At 52.8% G+C, this 25,199-nt stretch overlaps 8 protein-coding genes across 8 annotated transcripts; 4 read left to right on the top strand and 4 right to left on the bottom strand.

The window, feature by feature from the left end:
* Positions 1 to 1,550: 1,550 nt before the first annotated feature.
* Positions 1,551 to 2,676, top strand: BBA_04140 (peptidase M76 family protein; the record flags this gene model as incomplete). Its single annotated transcript, XM_008599237.1, has 2 exons — positions 1,551 to 2,138; positions 2,449 to 2,676. 2 exons carry the CDS (start codon positions 1,551 to 1,553, stop codon positions 2,674 to 2,676), a joined length of 816 nt encoding a protein of 271 aa, XP_008597459.1.
* A 689-nt stretch (positions 2,677 to 3,365) lies between these two features.
* BBA_04141 (serine/threonine-protein kinase ark1) lies at positions 3,366 to 4,993 on the bottom strand (the record flags this gene model as incomplete). Its single annotated transcript, XM_008599238.1, has 3 exons — positions 3,366 to 3,569; positions 3,711 to 4,730; positions 4,910 to 4,993. 3 exons carry the CDS (start codon positions 4,991 to 4,993, stop codon positions 3,366 to 3,368), a joined length of 1,308 nt encoding a protein of 435 aa, XP_008597460.1.
* Positions 4,994 to 5,765: 772 nt separating this feature from the next.
* Positions 5,766 to 6,563, bottom strand: BBA_04142 (uncharacterized protein; the record flags this gene model as incomplete). The annotated part of the gene is made up of 1 exon (XM_008599239.1): positions 5,766 to 6,563. One exon carries the CDS (start codon positions 6,561 to 6,563, stop codon positions 5,766 to 5,768), a length of 798 nt encoding a protein of 265 aa, XP_008597461.1.
* Positions 6,564 to 8,144: 1,581 nt separating this feature from the next.
* Positions 8,145 to 9,047, top strand: BBA_04143 (type 2A phosphatase activator TIP41; the record flags this gene model as incomplete). The annotated part of the gene is made up of 2 exons (XM_008599240.1): positions 8,145 to 8,858; positions 8,922 to 9,047. 2 exons carry the CDS (start codon positions 8,145 to 8,147, stop codon positions 9,045 to 9,047), a joined length of 840 nt encoding a protein of 279 aa, XP_008597462.1.
* A 334-nt stretch (positions 9,048 to 9,381) lies between these two features.
* On the bottom strand, positions 9,382 to 10,322 carry BBA_04144 (nuclear protein involved in pre-rRNA processing, putative; the record flags this gene model as incomplete). Its single annotated transcript, XM_008599241.1, has 2 exons — positions 9,382 to 9,992; positions 10,049 to 10,322. The coding sequence occupies 2 exons, from the start codon at positions 10,320 to 10,322 to the stop codon at positions 9,382 to 9,384; spliced, it is 885 nt and encodes a 294-aa protein (XP_008597463.1).
* A 506-nt stretch (positions 10,323 to 10,828) lies between these two features.
* On the top strand, positions 10,829 to 14,110 carry BBA_04145 (WD repeat domain-containing protein; the record flags this gene model as incomplete). The annotated part of the gene is made up of 3 exons (XM_008599242.1): positions 10,829 to 12,587; positions 12,637 to 12,729; positions 12,780 to 14,110. The coding sequence occupies 3 exons, from the start codon at positions 10,829 to 10,831 to the stop codon at positions 14,108 to 14,110; spliced, it is 3,183 nt and encodes a 1,060-aa protein (XP_008597464.1).
* Positions 14,111 to 14,599: 489 nt separating this feature from the next.
* On the bottom strand, positions 14,600 to 18,669 carry BBA_04146 (serine/threonine-protein kinase ppk6; the record flags this gene model as incomplete). Its single annotated transcript, XM_008599243.1, has 4 exons — positions 14,600 to 14,877; positions 14,934 to 18,082; positions 18,300 to 18,483; positions 18,657 to 18,669. 4 exons carry the CDS (start codon positions 18,667 to 18,669, stop codon positions 14,600 to 14,602), a joined length of 3,624 nt encoding a protein of 1,207 aa, XP_008597465.1.
* Positions 18,670 to 22,935: 4,266 nt separating this feature from the next.
* Positions 22,936 to 24,930, top strand: BBA_04147 (F-box domain-containing protein; the record flags this gene model as incomplete). Its single annotated transcript, XM_008599244.1, has 1 exon — positions 22,936 to 24,930. One exon carries the CDS (start codon positions 22,936 to 22,938, stop codon positions 24,928 to 24,930), a length of 1,995 nt encoding a protein of 664 aa, XP_008597466.1.
* Positions 24,931 to 25,199: the final 269 nt, after the last annotated feature.

A 25,199-nucleotide genomic window follows, 5' to 3' on the forward strand; every position in this document is an offset into this window, starting at 1 on the left:
AAGAAGAGGACCAAAAGACACAAATGGCCATTACACTCGTAGAAGACGATTTTAACAGGACAGATTTAAATGACTCTTTCTCCGGGACAACAGCTTTGCACAAAAGCCCGGCGGCCCCCTTTGTATTTAAAGGGACAGGCTGCGGACCAGGCGAAGCCATGCAAAACTCTGCCAACAACAAGAGAGAGGGAGAACCTGAGAAAAGGTACATGAGTACATACCTTGATCCGTTGTAACTGGCTGCATTGTCACAAGCCCGTTGGCAGATCGATGACACAATCCCTGCGCTGCTACGTACGAGGCTATTATGTCGTTGGAAGAGAACGGGGCGGCTCTGCCACAAGGTCGCAGCGTTTCGAGTAGCGTTGCGGCGATGCAAGCCAGTCAGACAAGGGCCGGCTGGGAGGTACGTCTGCCCAGACCCCAAGTCGGGTTCCACCGGAAGCGGCTCCGTCAATCAGGGCGCGCCTTGGGATGGACGGGCTCAAAGGTTGTGTGATTTTCGGTGGGATTAGCGTTTTGGTTGTCCAAAAGTAGGAAGGGTGCGACGCCGTGGAATGCACGCGTGCTTTGCGATCCATGCACTCGAAAGCAATTTGTGAGGATGAAGCGTGCAGCTAGCGAGGCTTTGGGTGGGCAGAAAGCGGGCGGTGAGGGGGGCCCTTTTTGTTTGTACGCCTTTTGTGTGGTGGAAGGCGAGGGATAAAGTGGTACGGTGCGAGTGGGGGGAGGGGCGGAAGGACTCATGTCAGCAAACCAAGCAGTACATAACTAGGTACCTCGTGTTGTTGTGGCGAGCATTCGGGGTCCTTTTCTGCGACTATGAATATGTTTAATAGCTTATGAGCCAATGAAAGCCGGTAATGTCGTTGAATACATTGGATTTCTCCATAGTTCACACCCAAAGACCAAGTACTGTATACTTTGCACATGGCGGCCCCCCTTGTGTGCCTAAAATAGTGGCTTCGGATGCCCCAAAAGGGATCAATAAAGAGCCGCACTTCAGCCAGCCGGATCCGCCTCACCGCCCTGGATGTCCCTTGGTGCCTTGAACTGCCCCAAGCTGCACCTGTAGCGATGCATGCCCAGCCGCCTGTCGCGTACTAAAAAGCGCCCTAATCCTGCAGCTGGCATGCGCCTGCGCCGCCTACCTAGGTACATTCAAATGATAATTAGCTGCTTGCAGCTGTACCAACGGAAACAGCAGCGTGGAGGGCTGCGCATGTGGCAGAATCTTTCTAGTCTGAAATAAATGAATCAAAGCACATTGACAAAAAGGTACATGTCGACCTTGTACATTTTGTACTTAACCACCCAAACCCGCATATTCCCCAGAATCGACGAGTTACGGTTGCCGCCTTGGCCGCAGTGACGTGCAACTGCATGGATTAAAATTTTCATTTTTTGTTTGATTCATTGCTTTAGTGTTTTGATTTTTATTTTTATTTTTAAATTTTTTTCACTAGTGCTGCGCCTCGGACAGGAGGTCGAAATCCCCGCATACAACCAAATCGGTTTGGGAGAAGGAAAACAACATACTTCCTCGACAAATGCCTCCCAGCCAAGATGCCGCCGGGATAGGGGCAGCAGCAGCCGCCGCCGCCGCCGCCGCTGCTGCTCCTCCGGCCAGCCCACCGCCGCCCACGATGCCCAAGGGGGTCGTCAACGATCCCGCCCGCACAGGCTTCGACCCCCAGATGAAATGGTGGACAAACTACTTCCGCATCCTGTCCGGGCAGATGACGGACGAGGGTAAGTTCCACTACCGTGAGTGGCGCTACAAGGTCCACGAGGAGCGCGACTGCAAGCGCTGCGAGGACTACCGCAGCTGGCTCTTTGCCTACTCGCCCGTCGTCCGCTTCCTGCAGGGCAAAATCACCGACCTCAACGGCCGCCTCGACGCCTCCAACGTTGTCTGCCGTCGCTGCCCCGGCTTCCTCGACGAAGAGGGCAATGAGCGTCGCCAGTCGGGCGGCTTCAGCCCGGACCATGGCATCCTCGTCTGCGCAAACGAGATTCGGGACCGCAAGCACCTCGAGGACACCCTCGCTCACGAAATGGTCCACGTTTGGGATCACCTGCGCTACAAGGTCGACTGGATGGGTGACAAGGACCTCAAACACGCTGCCTGTACCGAGGTAAGAACCAAGATGAAAAAGAAAAAAAGACATGAGATGCTCATCTCACTCACAAGCCTCACTTTCATACTCACCAACCCTTCCTTCACCAACATGCACGCTCACTACCGAGCCTTGTTTCCTCCCCGTCACACCATGCCTGCAAATCCTTACCTCTTCCAATCTTGCATATTCCCGCACACACACACACACACACACATAGACACACTCCCCTAAAGTGCCCTTCCCCCTCCCCCGTGCATCTAGTTCACGCTACTACACTCTCCCCAGACGTCCAAGCTAACCACTATTGTCCCCCCTTCTCGAATAGATTCGCGCATCAATGCTCAGCGGTGAGTGTCGCTGGACTCGCGAGGCTCTCACCCGCGGTAATTGGTCTTTGACCCAGCAATTCCAAGCCTGCGTCCGCAGGCGTGCCATCAAGTCCGTCATGGGCCGTCCCCGGTGCAAGGACGACGTCCACGCCGCGCAAGTCGTTAACCAGGTCTGGGACTCGTGCTACTCCGACACCAGACCATTTGACGAAGTATACCGATAACTTGTGGGGAGCTACATATACCATGCAACATAACAACGCCATAGCCTTCCCTACTCCGCACGCCAATATCTCTCACTGTCTGCTCTCACTGGAGACTGTTGATGCAAGTTTGTGTTTAGCTTACTTGTACATTGTACCATTATATTACATGTCGGTTCGAGGCTTAGCTGACTGGCCGACAGCAGGCTTGCATATTCTGTCTGACTCAAGCCGTTGGCCCGACTCAGCCAGCCAGCATGCTAGCCTCATTAGTTACCTCTTGTACATTAAACGCTCAATACGACGTAAACGATACCCCTACCGCTCGCACAAAATCACCGGCCATGTATCAGAAGTCAAGTTCTCTCTAGAATAAATTAATTCTTTTCAATAAAATGAGAATTCTCCCATATGCAAGGCTGTGTTGTATGTAGCATGCAATATAAATCAATGTAACCAAAAGCATTCGAAAATGTGACTCGGAAAAGACCCGAGTGACTCCCTTCACATGCTGCCTAAATGGCCACTCCAGTATTTCCCGATACCGTGGACCTATGAAAAACTCCAGAGGCATGTTTCGTTTGACCCTGACCTCCTTTCAAAGATTGTCTGGACCAGTATGAACAAAAAGCCGCATCACGCTACTGCTTGGTGGCCTCACCAGTGTAGGCTCCCACGCAACTCCGTCACAAGATTCGGCGCCTCTCAGCTTACTTATACGACTTTTCTCTTTTCGCAACCCGCTCGCCTTTGACGCAGTGTTTCACTATCCAAGGGTGCAGCGGAATCTGGTCGAGCGGAATACGCTTCTCTGGGTCTAGAACGAGGAGCTGCAGAAGATCGCCATTAGTTTCTGGGCTGTAAAGACTGGAGATTTTGTGGTCTGGGTCTGGTTGTGCTGCGCCCAGGTTGATCTGCGCCCTGCACGTCGCAGCAGCATCGGTACTTTGAAGTTGAAGGGTCATGGCAGAAAGAGGAGACGAAACAATGGGCCAAGGCCGACGAAGAAGCAAAATGACGTGTAAAGTAGAAAAAACAAACAAAACAGCACATACCTTTTTGATCAAGTCTGCAGCCTCTGGGCTCACAAACGACGGCACCGACATGTCTGCCCTGGCAATTCTCCTTTGTGTCATGACTTGTGTATCTTCGAATGGCGCCTCGCCGACGAGAAACTCGTATGTCAAGACGCCGAGGCTCCAGAGATCAACCTTTTCATTGTAAAAGTTGTCCGACCCGCCGGGGCGCAGCATCTCGGGCGGCAGGTAGTCAAGGGTGCCGCACATGGTCTTGCGGCGGTTGTTGGGCGCATGCACGCTCCAGCCAAAATCCGAAATCTTGAGCTCGCCGTGGATGCCCACGAGGATGTTCTCGGGCTTGATGTCCCTGTGGATGACGTGCTTGCGATGCAGGTAGCGCAGCGCCGAGGTCATCTGCGCAATATACTGTGCCGCCTTCCACTCGGCGAAGCGGTTCTCCTTGCGCAGGTGCTTGTACAGCTCACCCTTGCCGGCAAACTCGAGGATCAGGAACACGCGCTTGCTGTCGTGGAAGTGGCCGTACATTTGCAGCACGTTGGGGTGCCGCAGGTTGCTCTGAATCTCAATCTCGCGACGCACCTGCCGCTCTACCCCGCCATTGCGCAGCTCGTTCTTGTGCAGCACCTTGAGGGCGCAGATGAAGCCGCTCGTCCGCTCGCGGCCCAGGTATACGCGCCCAAACTTGCCCTTACCCAGCGGCCTGCCAATCTCAAACATGCCGAGGTGGAACTGTTTCGGCTGCATGGGCTGGTGAGCGATGAGCATCGCGGCCGCCTTGTCTTCGGCTGTGCCCGCCGCTGACTCTTCCGAGCTGCGGACGGATGACGACGACGGAAGCGCTTTTCGGGTCGGAGCGGGAGGCGATTGAGGACTGGCATGGTGCTGCTGCTGATGCACGAGCTTGCGGTTGACGGCCTGTGATGGCAGAGTCACAGATGCAGAGACGGGATTACTGGCCGCGTGCGATTGCAAGGCGACCTTGAACAGGTTTGTCCGACTATTCCCGTGGGGCACCTGTGTCGTAGTCGGCGTAACCTATACGTGCATCACCTTGTGCATTAGCATTCTGGCACATGTGAGCTGCAATCGTCACTCAGTTGTAAATGGAAAGTATAACAGAGAGGGGCAGAGTTCCCATTCACTTGAAAGAATAGATGCCCTTGGTCGCTCCTTTCTCTTGCCCCTGACTTCTCCAACAAGCTTTCTCGGCGTACCTTTGTCTTGGAGTATCCAGATTCATTCTCATCCATCACTGACATGCGCTCAAAGCGAGCCTCCAAAGTGCGAGTCGCTGCCATCTTGTTCTTAGATATGCTGCGTCTCGCCGAGATGAAGATGAGAGAGTAGAACCGTGCAGGTTAAGTAGGACGCTAGGTACTGGCGAAAGAGATGAGAAAAAAAAATGACAGTCACGGGTCTCTCTTCTTTGGTCGCTTGTAATGTAAAGGAAAATACTGTCGACTTAAAGCAAGATTGGCCGTTTCTTGGAGAGATGCGCTTGTGTGGTGGAGGATCGAGTTGCGGAGTCCCTCCCTAGCTAGGGTCGAACCAAACATTGGTTGCGATGCCGTTGGCGCAGCAACCGCACCTCATCCAGGTCAAACCCAAAACCCATGCAAATGCTTTTACATCCTATCACGATACTTACGACAACACATCTGTGAAAAATTGCTCTGATAGGTCTTATTTTTTAGCTATCAGAACGAAATCTGCGATAGGTACAAAAAATGGTCATCTTCTGTGTTGGACGAGAGCGATCATCATCATGCTGTAAGCGGTGCAACATTTGACAAAAAAACCACCAACCAGAAGACGAACCAAACTCTGGAGTTATCCCACCCAAATAAAAACCCGGCTTCCATAATCATCTTTTCCAATAATTTTTGTGGCAAGTGACAGACTGCAACAAACTTACAAACAATCTCGGATGTTAGATCCCAAAACAAGAACCAATTCCACTCGCACAACGACCTTGGTTCGATAGCCAGTCCACAACTGTCGAGCGTCTTCTTTCCGCGATGCTGTTCAAGGTTTTTTTTTTCTCGCGGCCAAGTTTGCACTGAATCTCCCTTAAAGCATCTCAGGCGTTGTAACATAGGCTACCTCCACACGTTTGCCCCCAACAATCTGTGTTCGGGACTTCCACCAGCTTTGGTCGAGTGGCTTTTCGACGGCACGCAGCGCCTGCATGTCCGCACACAAAGAGCTAAAGAGCTCTTGGAAGCGCATGCCGCTCAATGCGTACAGCTTTTGGCAGCCTGGTTTGATGACGCATCCGGCGGCGCAGGCGTCCAAGACCCTATCCATTGCGGTAGCCGCGCGCTGACAGGCAGTTCGCATCAGAAAGTAGTGGTCGCCATTGACGTAGTGGCGCACTCCCGCGTATGCATTCAGATAATCAATCTCGTCGTCCCAGCCGTGGTTTTGAAGAAACTCGAGGGCCTCCCGTTTCATACCGTACACGGAAATGAGATCGCATTCTCTAATCCATCTGTCGTTGAGTAGATGGAGATCATATTTCACGTCCCCCCACATTTGGAGCTCGCCATGTGTCATATGCGTCCAGACTGCATGGAGGTCAACTTCCTTGTTACCATGCTCCATCACCTTCGGCTTGTCACAAAATCGGGCCTGCATTTCAGCCGCGTAGGGTACGTGGGGGATCAGCGAGGCTGCAGGCCTTGGCTGGCCGGGTGCCAGGTTTTGGGGATGTTCCTGCTCATAAGCTGAGAACGATCGGATCCAGGGGATGCGCAAAGCTCTGTAAGCCGTATTAAGTTGGACTTCAAAGGGCATCTCATGCCATGGACCAAAGCCAAAGAGATGTCGAATCAGTTTCTGTATGCCAATGGTTCTCAGAGCATCCATTGTCGCTAGAGCCGAGTCGTCGTAGCAATCTTTGATTACTTCTCGACGAAAGACCCATTCAGGTGAACGGTCTTTATAGCAGCTCCCATTGATGTTCGCAGGACAGAAAGCAAAGGATAGTTGAAACACTGGCAGCTCAGGGCTGCGTTCGTTAGGATCAACTTCCGACATGTCTTGGCGATACAACCGTTTACATCGGTCGCAAACTACCAAAAGATGTTTTGGCCCCATGAGAAACTTCGTTCTCTTGTCGTCATAGGTTTCGATCCAGCCCCGACAATCTGTGTTCAGAAGGGTCGCGCGGCCCCTGTCTCGAGGCCAGCGCAAATAGTCGTGAATGATCTTCGCGATATTATTGTCATCTGGACTGTTGAGCCAAGTATTCCATGCCTCCTGAGGTGTCTTCTGAAGAGCGATTTGACCATGTGAAGCAGATCTGAACGGTTCTATGCTGGGGGTGTATTGCACAGAACTCCGGCTCTGGCTACCCCCTGACTCCCGACTTCCAGGTCTGTCGGCCATGCCTTGTGTATTTTAAATTGTTCTACGCAATTGTCAGCCTGGCATCGACACGGTGATGTGTGGCCAGCGAATGTTTAGTACTTACCTTTTCACTGATGTAAGCCAAGACTTGAGCAGGAGAGATTATTGCAGTTGTAGATGATTGGAGTAATGTGAGAAACATGGTAAGACTTGAAGAGGTTTAAATAGTCAAGAGATACTACACATAGCTTTCATACAAGAGAATAAACTCGGTTGGCTTGCGGGGGGCGTTTCTCCCAACCTTCATGTGGCTTGAAGAGACAAGCTAAGAGGTGACGCAGTTCTGAGTGAGTATGCTATCAGAATATATATCAAATGCTATCTTTCCAAAATGATACTTTTGGGGCTTCCGGACAGAAGGCTTCTTTTCGTTGAGGAGAATCTTTCTCATTGGGAAGCTGCTCGTTTGTGAGAAAGCTTTTTCTGGTGTGGCCCAAGCTACATTGTATTGCAGAGATTGTGTGGGCCTTGAAAGGCTTCAGAAAGTATATTTCAGCGTAAACCAGCGGAAAGATGGCAAGGGTTCCAATGTCAGAATGTAAGATATCTATACTCTGGTGGCTTGCGAGCAGGCGTGTTGCTGGGCCTTGTGGAACTGGTCTGCTGCCATCGCTTATAGACCCGGAATGGAAAAGCCCTGGACATGATCCTTCTGAGTGTGCCAAACTGGCCATTTGTTCCAGATTTTGAAAATTTGCTGCAAAAATTGTCTTCAACTTTATCTGTCGGCCGAGTTGATCATCTTTGATGTTGAAAGTGGGGTGTCTGTTGGCCACCAGTGGAGCGAAGCCGCCAACAAGACTTCAGAGTTTCTGCCCCTCCAGCCACAACAACAGCCTCATGCGCTTCATTCACCATACACATGGCCATACCTCTGGCTTGAGTGCCTCGCATAAACCATATCCAAACTTGTTTACCGAAAACGATTGAACTCGATTCTTTTCCCCTGCGCCTCGATCGACCGATTCCCGCACAGGAAAAAAACAAAGCTCGAGCGCCATTCGCCGAAACCTCCCTCCCTCCCTCTCTCCCCCTACCATGCATCACATCACCTCGGCAAACGAGCCTTTTTTAAGCTCGGAGTCGCTGTCGGCCGCAACAACGACGCATGTACAAAGAAATTTCCGCATAGCCACGCGCAAGCTGCCCATTTCTAAAGCCGGCGCCATTGACGCCATGACGGAACGCATCGGAATCCCGATGCCCGAGATGATTTTCGGCGATAACCTCGTGAGCGTGACGCACGCGCCGTCCGGCTGGTCTATTCGCTTTGCGACTCCAGAGGCGCTCGACGCCGTGGATAAGACGGACAAGCACATGCTCAAGGTGGCGTACGCGCGCGACTGGGAGAGCACCCGCGAAGGCACCACGCAAAAGATTAAAGAAGTCGTCAAGCCGTACGATTGGAGCTACTCGACGACATATGCGGGCACGGAAATCGCAGCAGAGGGGGCGCGGCTCACGGAGAGCAGCGATGCGATTCCTATTGAACTGCTGAAGCGTCGTGATCCAATCTTGTTCTTTGACGAGGTCGTGCTGTACGAAAGCGAGCTAGACGATAACGGCATATCCGTCTACAGCGCCAAGTTGAGGGTTCATGAGCACCGCATGTTACTTCTGTGTCGTTTGTTTATGCGCTTGGATAACGTAATTGTGCGCATTCGCGACACCCGCATTTACGTCGATTTTACTACCGAGCAAGTCATTCGCGAATATACCGCCAAAGAAGCCAGTTTTGACGAAGTCAAAAATGTAAGAATATGCTACAATGAGGCAATTTCGCGTCACTGAAGGGCTTGATACTAACCAGAGCAGGCGCTTTACCGTTCTGGTCGTTTACCCGACGATATTACCGTTGGTCTACGGGACCCCAACATTCTCGATCCTTTTTTAAAAACTGTCGAGCATAGCAATGAGTCTGTATCACTTCAAAAGTGCTAAGACTAGGGAAGGTCTATCTGGATCCCTTCTTAAATGATATAATGACTAGATATCAGAACAGCTATTTCACCAGGATCCGTGGCTGCACACATTGGCGTTTGGCGCAATTTGATACATGGATATGCGCACTACGCACAGTCTAACCAAGTTTTGGACGCCACCTACGAAGTACTTGTACTGTGATGAATGACTTTCCGTCTATGTTTATTGAGCGAGATGTTCTACTCTGCCCCTCATGGAAACATAATCTATGTACAGACGTCGCAAGGTATCGGACAATGCATTCGCTAATGACAAAAAAAATACAATATGCACATGAATCGAGACAGTACCACTATATCTCAAAGAAGCCGCCCTCGTCGTCTTCCTTGTCAGTGGACGCCATCGTCTCCCGCATAATACGGCGACGCTCTCTGCGATTCAGTCCGCCCGTCTTGGCGCCACTCTGCTGCTCACCAGCCGACGCAGGAGCTGCCTTTCTGTCACCAGTAGGCTTGCTTGCGTTCTTGGACTGGTTCTGCTTGGCAATGACGTTCGCCATTCTCTCCTTTCGGGGCGCCGGTCTGCTGTCGCGCGATCGGGGTTGAGGTGCGCTCGCCTCGTCATCACCGGTCGCTGACCGCCGCTCTCGAAGTTGTCTCAGCGCATCGGGGCCCTCTTCCATGGTGCTTTCGACCACCTTCCACATGGGCGGACGCTCCGCGGCTAGAGCAGCCTTTGCAGCGGCAGTCTTCTTCTCCTCCTCAGTCGCGTCTTCGTCGTCGTCCTTTTTGATCGTGCCGTACAAGCTAATGTACGTTTCGGCGTGAGGATGGTGCATGGTGTATGCCTCATCGACTTCAGCAATGTGCAGGTCAGCCTGTAGTTTGCTGCGCTCGTGGTCGTCGGTCGTCGCTTCGAGTTGGCGCTTTAGCTGTTTGACCAAACGAGTAGCCTTTTTACGCTCTAGCAGGTGCTGTTAGTACAGATATGAGAGAATTCTTTTCTTCGGCGCAACATACCAAAGAACCTGACCATGTGATATTTCGAAATCATGGCGCTTCTCCGCCGTTGAAAGGTCTTTTCGTTTATTGTGCTCTTGTGGGCTGCTAATTCGCGCTCCATGTCATTGCGCAAATTGGCGGGTATATCACCGTTGCGGCTCATCATGCGCTGAATGCTTCTCGTCCTCTTCTTGGCCCATTCCGCTGATCCAAGTTTCGCCTTGTGTTTGCCCGCGGCGTACTTTTGGCGGCTGTTGCCGCCTTGGCCCCGATTCCGACGGTTCTCCTCCATGATGTGGGAGAAAGTCCTTCTGTAGGTTTTCTTTGAAGATTTTTATCGAATGTGTGGCGCCCTCAAAAAGATCGATGAGAATTCGAATTCGGATTTCGCGTTATCATATACCTGCAAAAAGGCCTGGAAGTAGTTTGGGACTTTTTTGCAGGCTGGAAATATTTCTTGGGCGATAAGCCGATAAAGGTTAAGGTGGGGTCCATCACGTGGAGCGCTGAGCCCGGGCAGGCTGTGTGGGGGCGTTTGCCTGACAGCTGTACGGAAGCTTGTGCATCATTACCCTGGTCGCATCTCGACTTGCACTTCACATCTGCGATCGGACAATGCAGCACGCGCCACGGTGGATCAATGGCACTGGATTCTGGCCAGTGACGTAGATATTATATGCTTTGTGATAGAGCTGACATTCGACAAGATCTTCAATCTCACTCACATCCGATATCGAGCACTCTTTATCCAATGCAAACAGCATTGCCTGCGACTGCGCGGGCATAAATCGATTCGATATGGACCGTCCAGAGCCAGGTCTCATCAAGTGGAGTGCCAATCCACAGTTGGACAGCTTTGTCCAGGTCAACCTCCAACACCGACATGTCCAGATTTACGAGGCAAATGGCTTTGCGCGCAATGGTCGGTTCGACTACGTGAGGCGCGTCCGGCATGACGACTTTCCCCCGCTGACTACCTATGACTGGTCGCCTTGCGACCCTGGACTAATTGCAATTGGTACCGGTGGAGGTGTGGTCAATCTTTTGCGAGTAGACGATGGCTCCAACGCCTTTGTGGAGCTGGGCTCCAAGATGGCCAGAAATTGTCACGCCGTGGCGTTCAACACAACGGGCTTGTTAGCTGTAGGCCTGGATCGTGTGCGCATGGACCAGAGCTTACATGTCTGGGATATTTCGCGTCTGTCGTCAATAGAACCGCCCATGCGAGGTTTCCCTACTGATGCGCTCGATTACGTTGACACCATTGCGCATCTCGAGCCCAGCGTTTCCGTCTCCAGCCTCAAGTTCTTCGAAGACAGCCCACACACACTTGTCGCCGGCATCAAGTCACATGGTGTCCGAATACACGACTTGCGCGACCCAAATCCGGCTGTCACGTTCCACACGAGATGCAACAACAATATTGCCATCGACTATGCCGACCAAAACTACTTTGCCTCATCAAGCTTAGATCATCCTGGCGTGATGATTTGGGATCGACGAGCAAGCAGCCGCCCCCTGGCATCGGCAGCGTACGTACAGACTGTGGAAGAAGAAGACATGCCATGGGGGGCTACTTTGCGTCTCGACCAAGCAATTGAGACTGATCACGATCCGTCAATTGTTGACGAGCGACATTCCATGATTCGATCACTCCGCTACTGTCGCAATCAGCGAGGTCTTCTGGCTATTCTCTCACGTACAGGTGAACTTCGCGTCCTAAATACGAAGAAGGATTCGCCATCTCCGAACATAACGACAGAGCAGGGACCAGAGTTGCTGCATGTGGAAAAGTCACACGAGCTTGACCTATCATATCGCTACAACTCGAGAAAGAATGATCGCATCGTGTCTTTTGACTGGGTCACACTAGGCTCGCCAGATTTGAATCCTAGACTACTTGTATTGCGGACCAGCGGCAAATTTGATATTTTGGAAATGCCATCGGCGTCGACAAACCATGCGTACAAGCTGATCCCATGGAAGTCACCGCATCGCGGTCTAGAGTCAGGCCACAAGTACCAGGATATAATGCAGTTCGACCCCAAACAAGGCATGGAAGTTCTTGCTGCTACACTTGTAGACCAGGCACTGCATGATGTTCCCATCTTTGGCCCCGACAAAGTTGCCGTCAAAGAGGGCATCAATGCAGCGCTCAAAAAGCAGGAGACAAGCTCTGCGGTGGTTGAGCGAGTACACGATATTGATATGCCTCTTCCAGTATCATTCTATACTTCCAAGACGATTGCTGGCAAGCTGCGTTCAGTGCGCAGTTTTATCAAAGACCTGGGAGCCAAGAACCCCGCGACAGCAGGTCGATCGCGCGTCCCAAATGAGCTGTCCCTCGCAACCAATAGCGTGGAATCATGCAGGGAGTTTCATGAGGCGCTTCTTGCTGCGACTGTTAAGACGACTGGCTTGCCTAGCGAGGCGCAGAGTGCAGTTGACCATGCCATGCTGTTTCGTGCCAAGGAAAAGTATCTTTTCGATCCTACGGTCAATAGGCAGATTGTTTCTGACGATCCTTGGAAGCGATATGTTTGGGATTGGATAGCTGGTGAGCATTGCATATGCTTATTCAGAGAAGTCTCGCTAACAGCTGACAGATGCTGAATTGGCCGCCTACGACAGCAGTCTAGTGCTGTCCGGTACCGATCTCAGCTATCTCGGAGTTCATGCCATATGGACGAATGACCTAGGTATGTCTCTCACAAGCAATAATCGCCAACACTCCAAACTCACATACTAGGACGCAATCCAACAACAAGAGTCAGCCCAGGCACGACGAACCTTCCTGACGCACTGCAATGGGAGCGCTTCATCGGCCCGTACTGCAAGAAGCGTCGCTTCCCGCGGTTCGACACTGTCTTCACCAAGCGGCCTCATACGCGGCAGCTGTGCCTCGAGATCTGCGGCTGGGGGGACCCCGAATCGAACGACCCTGCGGGCATTGATCGCGACCCGTCGCCAGACTACCCGGCGGCAATACACACCATGACAGCGGCCCGGTCTCTGTTTCACGGCGACACGCGGCAAGCCGTCGACATTCTCAAGCGGGCGAGCACTGCGCACCCGGAGCTGCTGTTTGTGTCGCTGGCGCTGCAGCTCATCGATCGAGGCGCCGGCGGCAAGCACCTCGCCAAGGAGCATCTCGACTTTGACGACTCCGTCGCCTCCAAGACAGACCCGTACCTGCGCGCCATCTCGACCCTCATCGCCACCGGCGACTGGTCCCTCGTCGCCAACCAGCGCTCCCTGCCCCTGGCCGACCGTGCCTACGTCGCCGTCCGCAACTTCCACGACGACGAGCTCACCCGCTGGCTCGACGACCACGTCGCCCGCGCGATTGAAGAAGGCGACGTCGAGGGCATCGTCCTCACCGGCATCTCGGACCACCTCGTCGACATCTTTGCCACCTACGTCGAAAAGTTTCACGACTACCAGACGGCCATCCTCGTGCTCTCGCTCTGCTACCCCAAGTACATTGACGACTTTCGCTGCCGCGCCTGGCGCAACGCCTATCGCGCGCTGCTCCAGCGCCACCGCTTCTTTTTCCAGCGCACCAAGTTCGAGGTCGAGTCCACTAAACGCTCCAAGCGTGACGGCTCCAACCCGCTACTCAAGCCGCCCTCACGACAGATTGCACTGCGCTGCATATACTGCGACGCGGAAACGTCCCTCGCCGCCCACCATCAGCAGCAGCACAATCACCATCACCGCGCCAACAGCGGAACGAGCACCGCACCGCCCCCGCCCCCGCCGCCATCGTCGAGCATGGAGTCCCGCAACCCGCTCCTCGCGACGAGCATCAACGCGGGCGTCAGCTGCCCCAACTGTGGACGGCACCTGCCGCGGTGTGTCGTCTGCCTCGAGGTCGTGGGCGTGCCGCGCGCCGACCGCCCCGAGGAACGCGACGAGACGCGCATGGCGGGGCGGTTCCCGACGTTTTGCATGCGCTGCGAGCATGTTCTGCACCTGGACCACGCGCGCATGTGGTTTGCTAGGCACGTCGAGTGTCCGGTGCCCGAGTGCCGCTGCAAGTGCAACTTTCGCGCGAATCCAGAGCTCAACTATCATTGACGTGGAGGGGCGGTCGGTGTATGTTGGAAAGGATGCGGGAAATTAATACACGATGGACATGTGTGTGTATATATATCTACCCTGTACGGTGTCTTTTTGACATTTCATAAAGTATTGCTATAGCGACTGATCTATGCCGTTGTCATTACGCAGCGCCAGTGTCATCACATGTCTGAATAGAGAGTGCAAAGAGGAGGGAATGAATGATATGCATCTGGGTCTGGCAGAATCGCGAACGCAGGCCGCTCAGTTATGTTTTCAAAAATCAAGACAGTCAACAAAACTATCGGTACCATTATCGTCGGCTCTAGGAAATCAAGTCTTTTCAAAGCGTCATGCATGCAAACGAGGTGAATTCGAATGATGGCTAATGTGATATAATAATGTATGTAGATGGAGGGTATCGTGTAGTAGGTTAATGGTCATTATGCATCTTTAAAGTTTCCTTTGCTCGCCCTAGTAAAATGATTACTGTATGCAAATCTGCTTTTAATTCTTCAGCGAGGCGCCCTTGCACCAGGGATGCTCCAGTACTTGCGCAATGTCGGCGCGCTGGGGCAGGTCGCGGTTGAGCATGCACCGGATGAGGTCAATGCTCTCGGGGCTCATGGTAAACGGCACGCGCAGGTCGTGGTCCATAATCTCATCAATGCTGTAGAAGGGATTCTCCTTGTAAATAATGGTGTACAAGAGAATGCCCAGCGCCCACACGTCTTGCGGTTTGCCGCCATAGGGCTTTCCAGCCAAGACTTCGGGGGCAGCGTAATCTGACATATGTTAGCAGGTGAGCAAAGGTCAAGGTAGGAAAGCGCCCGAAACCTACCGATGGTGCCAACAAAAACATCAAACGGTCCGCTCTTAATGTAGGCGGCACTGCCAAAATCGATGAGTTTAATGTTGCCCTCGCCGTCGAGGATGATATTCTCATCCTTGATGTCGCGGTGCACAACCAGAGCTTTGGTATGCAAAAAGTGAATAGCTTGCGCTACCTGCGAAAAGATGCTGCGGCACTCAGCTTCCTCCATGTTGGAGCGCAGCTCGATATAGTCAAACAGATCCATGCCTGGCAGTCCGTGGGGCACCATGGCAATGTAGTAGTTGATGTCGTCCTCAAAGAAACCCTCCATTTCGACAATGTTGGGGTGTCGAAACTCGGGTTTGCGAAGATAGTCCAAGACGTGAATTTCTAGCGGTACAGTGCCGAGTTTTCGGTCGCGCGTCCAGGTGTCAACCAGGATACGTCGCTTTGTGACGTACTTTAGTACCATCTTTTTGCCATTTCGTTTGTTCCTAGCAAGCTTCACTTGACCGTAGGCACCTTGGCCCATTTCTTCCAAAATGGTGTAGTCGTCTATGGTCGCCTTGCGAGGCTCTTCCTCTGCAGCTGTCAAGACTGGATTAGCGACGGCTGCCTTGGGCGATAATCTATTCTGGCCCGTGAGTCTTGCCGCGGCATTCAGCGCTGCATCCTTAATTTTCGACATGCTGGAGGGCGAGGCGGAAGGTACTTGCGGCTCGTCGGCCTCGGCTTCATTGTCCGATAGAAGCATGGGTGTGTGAATAGGTGTCTGGCCGGGTGAAGGTTGATGCAGCGGCGTTGGCGGGCCCGAAGGTATACGCTTGGCTGGGTCTAAGACGTTGGTAACTGCATGAATGTGTCTAGAGTATGTGATCCAGAGAGCAAAAACCATTTCAGTGTGTGGTTGCGTCGAGGAAATGTCTGTGTGGTCGTCGTCGACGGCCTCTTCAATAATCTCGTGCGAAACTTCGGTCTGTTTTTCACTCTCAACAATGCGCATTTGAACGTCAATATTGAGGTCAGAGCCGTCGCGGTGCTTCGCAGTCAGTCCGTTGGGTTGCAAAAATGACGCCGCGGCGTTGGGCCTGTGTTCTTTGATTGCGGTAAAGGCAGCAGCCCTTCTGAAGCGATGCTCTGGAATGACCATACCGTCGAGAAGTTGCAAGCCGTCTTCCTCGGTAAGGGTATTTATAATCTTATTAAAGCCAGGAATCAAGGTATTGATGGACGTGCCTGCAGGTTTCTCAAAGCCAAAGAGTGCGCCACTAAAGGCTGAATTGGAACTGCGAATGTTAAAGTTGGTGGGGTCGACGACGATGATGCCAGCCATGTGGGGGAAGGTGGAAACTCTGAGCTCGAGTTTGCCTTGAGTTTGTTCGACAGTGCAGGGAATGTTGACTTTTCGATAGTTGGGACAGGTGAAGAAGCGTCGCTTCCGTGTTTGGGCAAAATCAATCTCACCCTGAGTTGGATCGAAACCTTGCCGGGGAATTCGTGGGATCAGGTTCGCAATATCAATACCCGGCTTGACAGATTTGAAGCCCCAAATGGTTTCGGTAGCGCCAGTCACGTATTTGACGACGCCCTCTTCGTCGAGTTCGATAGTGGCGACGTCTTCGTGTATCTCTTCAAGGACCCAAATCAAGCCGCTACGTTTTTCCTTGACCCATAGACTGGCAGAACCGGTGAGTCCATTACGCTTCTGGATGGGAACAACATCACCACAGAGCAAAACGCCTCGGGAACCTGAGCTACGATGCGCATCGGTACCGCATGGCTTTGGCGGCTCCATATCGCCACTATGAACAGTTTGAGCTCTCCGCGGAGGCTGAGGTGTTTGTGATCTCGAATTTGGCTTGCCCAATAGTTGTGCAGTGATTCCAGAGCGTCCACCAAGAAGTACACTTGCGGCTGAGCTTGCAGGCGACAGGTCGGCGGTAGTTTCCGGCATCCCCTCGCTAACATCCTTGTCTAGCAGCTTTCGTTCAAGCCAGGCTCGTCTCTCCTCTTGGACAACCTCCAAAATACCCATCTTTCGAACTTCGGCTCTGGTGACTCCAAATACTAGGCAAGCAAGATCGTTGGCGGCGAGGATGGTCCAAGGAGGTTTGGCTTCGGTGGTGAAGATGGCTTGGGCGGCGGGAACCCATCTGTTGGTGTGTCCATGCACGGCAGGGTTCATGGCACCTGGAAAATTTTGGGACGGCAAGTGTTGATGGGTAGGGATTGGTGAAAGACTCGACTCTTGATGCAATGTCGAGCCAGCCATGAATGGCTGGGCCATGGTATCGATCAGCTTGTCCTTGAGAGCTACGGAAAGGGTATCCGTCATTGTGCGTTTGAGGCTCGTTGGCCGCGAAGTGGGCGGTGACGTGGTGCTTGTCGTCTTGCTCTCGTCTAAAGGTATTTGACTCGACTTTTGTGTGTTGCTTTCGTCTGTAGCTATTTTGCTCGACTTTTGTACGTTGCTTTCATTTGAACGTGTTTGATTCGACTGTTGTGAGTTATGCTGATCTTCCTTATTCAATACTGGGCGGAGGGACTTGGGCGACGTGGAAAGCTCCTCAGGCTCCTCGTGTATGATAGTAGGGTCTGCGCTGAGCGTATTGGGAGTAAATTGCTTCTCAAAGATGTTCTCTCCAGACATGTCCGGGGGCCCGGTAAGCGGGGGGATGGCGGAGGAAGCATCTGGGTTGGGTAGGTTGCTGGCGCCGATGATTTGGGCCTTGGCGAGCATTTCGAGCATATTTTGGGCCTCCAAGTCGCCAGTGACTCTGGCCTGAGCGCTAGCCAACCCAACCTGGTTGGCGGTTAAAGGCATGCCCAAGCGGTCCTTTATGAATTCGAGTGAGCGTTTGAGGACATTTTGACGGTTGTGAAGAAAGTCTTCAGACTGGTGGGCAAAGGAGAAGGAATGCAGCGACTCGGTCGGGAAGCGGGAGAGGTCTTCGGAAAAGCTGGGAGAGGCCGGGGAGGCGGAGAAGGAGGAGAGCGGCGCGGGGGTGGCAAGGGTGGCACTCATCGAGGTCGAGCGGGAGAGAGTTACGACGGACGGGCTACGAGAGGAAGCGTTGGAGTTTGGCATGGTTGGGTTGCGTGAGGGTGGATGCTGCCGTATGCGGCGCAGACCGGATAGTCCCAGGCCATGTTCGTGGTCGGCAACGGGCGAAGGCCTGCACCAGTTTAGAAAAAATGTTAGCAGCGGCATGATAGTGAGCGGTGACACGACATGATGGCGTTTCACACGGAGGATTGGGCGTGGGTCGGCGGTTGGCCGCTGCGGGTAGCCGGGCTGGGGGCTTTTAATCAAAAGCAAACAAGACGTAAAGCATGAGGAAGAAGGGCGAGAGAAGGTGGAGGTTAGAGCGTTCTCGGAGCAAAATGACTGACCTGGTCATCAAGTCATGGTCGGGGGCGGCAGATGACGAGCCCTCAAAGGACATGCGATAGCGGCTGCGATCGGGGTCAGCTGAGAGGGCGAGGTTGCTGGTGCTGCGGTTCTTGGGCAGGGAGAGGGGCGCGAGGAGCTTGTCACGGCCTCTCTCGCCATCGTCGTTGTTTGTGCTGTTGGCGCCTAGGAGGGGAGAGTCAGCAATCATGATTGAGCCCTAGGCGGCAAGTAGCCAAGGTATGACGATGACGGAGGGGGGGAGGGGAGGAGCGAGATGCAGTGAGGGTGGGTTTGCTGGTGCGCGTGTGTGCGTGTGGATGCGGGCTAATATTTTTGTGCCTTTGGGAAGCGCGTACGGTTACCATGCATGGTGGCTTGTCCCGGGAAATTGGGGAAAGCAAAGATGGCGAGTGCGACAAGGACGACGAGAAGATTTTCACAATGGCGAGCCGGCAGTCATGGGCAGGGCGGGAGATGCGGTTGACGGTTGACGAGAGAAGTTGGCAAAGTCGAGGCTGCGGTGGGCGCGATAGCTTGGGCAAGGGATCGAGAGCGAGAGGGCCAGCCGCCCTTTGCCACTGGCTGGAAGCGGGGAAGAGAGATGCTGGACAGAAGATTGGAGGAGCTTGAAATGATGTCGATAATGAAGCTCAAGGCGGGATACAAATGTGTGGCGAGGACGTGGGTGGTGGCGATGCAAGTCGGGCGAGAGACTAAGTAGGTAGTTTTCCTTGGGGCTTGGGAGACAAAGGGAGCATCAGAGGCTGGCCTCATTAGTTAAGGTAATTAATGTATGGGGATGGGAAGCATGGGAGGGGCAGATGTCTGGCCTAGGTAAGGTACATGCTGTACTGAGATTCCTAGTAGGCGGCGGGGGAGTTTCTGACTGCACTTTAGCGGCCTTTTCAATACTGTCGACTTGTCTAAAGGCTACAGCACATGCCCGGGATTTCAAGATGATTTTCCAGTGATATCCCAAATGGAGACATTTTACAATTGGAGAGGGAAAGAAGATGGAAATATTTGATTCCATACCTTGGTCGCCTGTTGTGCACCAACTCACGACCAGTGCAAAGCCCACAACACATGTAATCATGCCACAGGCTGATTGAATCTCAAAGAGTCGACACTGTCAAGAGCTGCATATTCCTATGCCCCATTATGCCCATATATCTTGCTGGTACTGTAGGTAGGCGCAGGGCTCCGGTTATTAGGACACGCACATATCATTTTTCTCGCATTTGATTTGCCAGCCTTGGCGTTTGACCCTTGTTTCAATATACAAGTAGATACACTGCTTGGCACCACGCACCACATTTTCATTCTAGCCACGATACAAAGTCCAGCCCTGGCAAGATACGTTGGGACATCCCTTGTTCCACAGTAGATGAGCCGCTGGGAGACTGAACAAGATTCTGTTCGACGAGCCCAGCAGGACAAGAATGAACAGGAAAGAAATAAATAGCACGCTGGCCAAGGAGGATTCAGAAGCCCCACAAACGAACAATCAGTCTTTTCTTTTTTTTAAAAAGACACCAACGTAGGGTGAAGGTGTCTGCCCGCCATGCGAGAACCAACAAGGCATTACACAAGTCACCTTCATGCCGCAATATTCCGTTCCTTTTGGTCTTGCGTCTTGCGCAGGAGTGGGGACGAGACTGGTTCAACATCCTGGGCCCTAAAAAGACATCACGATTCAATAGAGGATAATAAAGATAGTACAGGGAAACGACGGCGAATTTGCAACAAACCAATCTGCTTTTCTCGGTATCCAGAGGACATACGCGTCGCGGGACTAGCTTCTTTACTAGGGTATAAATATGCTCCGCGTCGCGTGTGGTGTGTAATCAAAGTGGCGTACTTTTGAGTCAAACTAGAAGGATACGACAAGTGAGAGGTTCATGTTTGATTTGACTGGTTGTCAAGCTGGGAGTGGAAAAACGACGCAGTACGGAGTCTTTCACGGCCTACCTACCCTACGGCGCCTTTTTAGTTTCAACTCTTCGTGGTCAAGGTCGGCGCGGATCGATCCGCAACGAGGTAGTATCGATCTTGAGAGTAAAGCGAGATGGTGTAGATGTGTGCAACACGTGCAAGGGCTCAGCAGACTTGCAGCTAAGCCTGGGACATGTGCGTGCTGCGGGCTCACGATCAGCTGGTGTTGAGCGGGGTACACATCCGGAGACAAATGTCAAGCCACAAGGTGACCACAAGCACAAAAACAAAAACGAGCCGGACGATGATACAGGGTAATAACTGTGCCATTCTGCTTTGTAGAGAAACTTGTCACTAGTCGCCCCAAAATGTGTCTGAGTTTGTTGAGTCTCCAATGCAGCCAGCGGCATCCTTCAAGTCACAGTTCGGAGCTAAGTATGCAAGCCATGCCAAAAGTCCCTTTTTTTTTTGGCGTACCAGTAAATAGTAAGCGCAGGTAGAGACATTGTACCTGGCCGGAAGGCTGGGCCAGAAGACGAGTCAGTTGGGCGGTGCGGCCGGACCGAACAGTCTTACAAAGAGGAGGTGCGCCACTGGACGCGGTCGGGTGGGCTTTGGGAGCACGTGTTGGCCGCATGATGAGCGACTTTTTTTTTTTGCTTTTTCCAAACTCTTCTTCAGATGTGTGTCTGAAAGTTTCACAAACGTGCATCACGGTGTTGATGGTCTTGTGAACGCAGAGGGTGTTATCGAATGCCAGGGGTGCCCCTCTGTCACCGCTCGGAGAAAAGAAGCGTTACTCTTGGTGTAGGAATGAACAATCAGGCTCGTGGGGCATTGAATGGCGCTAGTTACTACCTACCTATTTTCCAGAATGGTCAACTGAACTCTGGAGGCGGACCTGATGATAAACTGGGCAAGGCATACACCAGATAAAAAAACCTACACAGAAGACGAGGAGGTATTTACGTGCAGGTATTCAGATGCTAGCTTGGCTAGTTCGTGTTAGTCGTCGGCTCTGTGAAGCGAGGTTGTGGAACGAGCCTGTTGAGGCTTGGCGGCGGAAGAATAGGATAGGTGCCACGCGGCACATGCATGGTAAAAAGGTACCTACATAGCAAACAAGGCGTAACTACTAACTACCTTAGGTTATTACTGAGTCCCAAGATGATGGTTGCGCCGAGGCTAGTGGGGGTGTTTGGGAAGGTGCAGTGCGACGAGTAATCGTGGTGCAGCTAAAAAAACCGAATTGTCAGTTCTGTTAGCTTCGAATAGGCGAGAAGAAAGAAGAAAAGCAGAGAAATCGCAGAAACAAAAAAGAGTGGAAAATCAATAAATGACTTGTGACAAGATGGTGACAAGATCAACGCCAGAATATCACCCGCTCGATGTGTGCATGGTCACATTCTAGAAGCCCATGTGCCCCATGGAATACGGATAGCGCGATAAGAGATAATATGGTAGGTACCTAGGTAGTGCGGCGAATCCGCTGACCAGCAGGGGGATGCGCCACATTATTGTACAAGTAGGTTTGCGGTTAGGGCGCTGGAGATGGGGCGAGCGCAGCCAAAGAGCCAAAGAGGCACGAGAGGCTTGGTTGTTTTGTTGAGCCAAAGCGTATCAGTACGGGGTAATCACTAAATTTACTTGGGTGCTCTGTGAGGTATAAGACACCTTTTGATAACGTGAGGGTAGTGATTTACTGTCCTGTTCTCGGTTGTTTTTCTGTTTTGCCCCGCACTTTTGGTGGGCTGTAGCTCCACAGTTGTCGGCACCCCAAACATTGACGTTTTGGCAGCAGACCAGTCCAGTCGAGCCAGTCAACGGGGTGACAAAACAGATCGCCGGTATAGCTAAGAATACTCACTTTTCCAAACATTAGAATTGAACCACAACTCGTTATTAGTACTTAGAATACTATTTTAATATAGAAGTTAGAGTACATAAATTTACTAGATTTATTATATATTTTTACTGCGTGTTAAAGCTTAAAAATTTCGCCTGACACTTTGCCGTGCGTAGTAGGCTACCGGTGGTCTGTTTTGTCACCCTGATGCCAGTGACCACTGACACCAGCCCGGCTGCCCGGCCCAGCCAGGCCAACCAGCCAATTCAGGGTCCTTCTCACTTGGGCCCGCCTTTTCTCCACCTGGCTGGCTTACTGCTTGCAGGCCGCTCTGTTGCCTGCTTTTGCTACTGTAATTCGTAGGTAGTAGGTACTGTATTTACTGTACCAGCCAGCCTTGTCAACCTACCCAACTCGCCTGCCACTGTTTGCTTTGCACCTAACGGTTGAGCCCCCATGTGCCCATTTTCCCCTCATGCTCTCTCCATCCCTCCCTCAACTTCTTATCTTCTCAATCCCTCTTATTCAATCAAGTTTCTACCTATTTTTTCCCCACGAATCTGTCCTTCTCCAAGAAATGGTCTGAACAAGTCTCGTCCTTGCCACAAACCTGTCCGGGCATTCCGGCACCCGCCCAGCATCTCACCCGCCGCCGTCCGACCAACCGCACTACTTACAACGCCGCCATTATCCCCCACCACCGGCCTCGAACTCGAGAGCTCTGCGAGACTTCTGCGAGATTGTGCATATCCCGAACCCTTCGAATCTAACAAGAAGAATCAGTGCATTCGATTTGGAAGTATAAAATCAAATACAACTTCTCCGGCGCCGTAACCCCCCCTCGCCATCGAGCCATGGCCGAGATGCAAGAGACTCTTGGCGGTGAGCCGTTTCCTCCTCTTGCCGACGTCGCCGGCGTCGCCGCCGAAGCTCCCTCTCCCAAGATAAAGGGCCGTAAGAGACTGCTGCGAGGGATTCAGCGCATCTCCTCGTCGCCTTCACTCACCAACCTCCGCCGCGGCCGGTCCGCCAGCAGCCCGTATCATGGTGGGAGCCGCACCTCGCTCTCCTGCGTCAGTCTCGCCGGTGTTCCTCCTCAGACACCTCTCCGTTACGGAACTCCCCAACCCTCGCCCCTCGTCCGATCCGACACCCCAGACTCCGAGTTTCCTTTCCACGACTGCGTCGAGCAGCAGCCTGGCGTCAGGACCGTCCGCGTCATTCCCACATCGAGGCCCTCGACCGCTCTGCTGCCCGCCGACCTGCGCGCCCAAACCAAGATTGTCTCGAAGCCGCCATTCCCATTTTGGGACAACATGCCCCAAGAAATACGCATTGCCATTTTCGCTCATCTCGAGCCCAGGGAGCTAGTCCGCGTCTCCCGCGTCAGCAAGACTTTTTACAAGTTTTGCTTTGACGGCCAGCTTTGGACCTCGTTCAATGCCTCGGAATTCTATCAAAATATTCCTGCCGATTCACTGGCCAGGATTATTGTTGCTGCCGGGCCGTTCATTAAGGACCTCAATCTGCGCGGCTGTGTCCAAGTCGAGCACTACCGACGCACCGAAGCCATTGTCAAGGCCTGTAAGAACCTCATCAACGCTACTCTGGAAGGCTGCCGCAACTTTCAAAAGGCAACCCTGCACAACCTTCTCGAGAGCAACGAAAATCTGGTGCATCTCAACCTTACCGGCCTCTATGCCGTATCCAATCGTGCGTGCCAAATCGTGGCTGACTCCTGCCCCCAGTTGGAGAGCTTCAACGTGTCTTGGTGCCAAAAGGTCGATGCAAAGGGCATCAAACTGGTAGTTGACTCGTGCAAGCGTCTCAAAGACTTGCGCGCAGGTGAGGTCAAAGGCTTTGACAATCTGGAAACGGCCGAAAGCATCTTTAGGACCAACAATCTTGAGCGTCTAGTACTGAGCGGCTGTGCGGACCTCAGCGACGAGGCCCTCCGAATAATGATGCACGGTGTAGATCCCGAGATTGACATCCTCACCAATCGCCCCATTGTTCCGCCGCGAAATCTCCGCCATCTAGATGTCAGTCGCTGCGCGCACCTCACCTCGGCAGGAGTCAGGGCTATTGGCTATGCCACACCTCAGCTCCAAGGCTTGCAGCTGTCGGGTTGCAAGACTTTGACAGACGCGGCTCTGGAGCCCATCCTCGCCTCCACGCCTCGTCTTACCCATCTTGAGCTTGAGGATCTCGGCCAACTCACCAATTCCCTCCTTTCAGAACACCTCGTCAAGGCACCATGCGCTGCCTCGCTCGAGCACCTCTCCCTGAGCAACTGCGAAGATATTGGCGACACGGGTGTCTTGCCCGTCATGCAGACGTGCACCAAGCTCCGCAGTTGCGACCTCGACAACACTCGCATCAGCGATCTCGTCCTCGCCGAAGCCGCCGCCACCGTCGCCAAGCGCTCCACGCGCTCCACGCATCCCAACCCTCCGAATGTTACGCTGTCCCTCGTCGTCTACGATTGCCACCATGTAACATGGGCCGGCGTGCGCGAGGTGCTTTTCCGCAACGCCCAAATGAAGGCCAAGTCGGTTGGCGTCACCTACCCGAGCGAGACGATATCCCTCAAGTGCTTCTACGGCTTCCAGATGACCGTCGACGAGCACCAGAAGCGCGTTTTGCGCGGCGACTTTCTCGCCGCCAGCCGCCTCGAGCGCAAGTGGGCAGACCACATGCAAGCCAGCGAGGAGGCCGGCGCCGTCGGTGCGGGACACCGGAGGCGCAGACGGCGCGCGCGCGAGACGCACGCGCTGCATCTTGACGAAGAAGATGGCGTGATCGGCCGACGACGAGCCCGAACCATGGGATCCTGCAGCGTCATGTAAAGCTCCTCTTTTGGCCCTCTTGCCTCTTTTCCCTTCTGTTTCACACATACATGGCATTAGTTTACACCAGCGTATTTTCTTTCCTTTTGGGATAGTTTGAGCAATGCGACATGGCTATCATTGGACATTTTTCTTTTGGGTTTCTTTTCCTCCCTGTTTTTCTCTTATCAATGACATATCGGTACACGACGACGGTAGGACACAGAACGCTCCTTTACATGCCATTTTTTCTTTCTCTTTCTGAGTCATTTTCTCACTCTCTCTCTCTC

The sequence above is a fragment of the Beauveria bassiana genome (genome assembly GCF_000280675.1).
Source record: "Beauveria bassiana ARSEF 2860 unplaced genomic scaffold BBA_S00009, whole genome shotgun sequence".
Lineage (NCBI taxonomy): Eukaryota > Fungi > Ascomycota > Sordariomycetes > Hypocreales > Cordycipitaceae > Beauveria > Beauveria bassiana.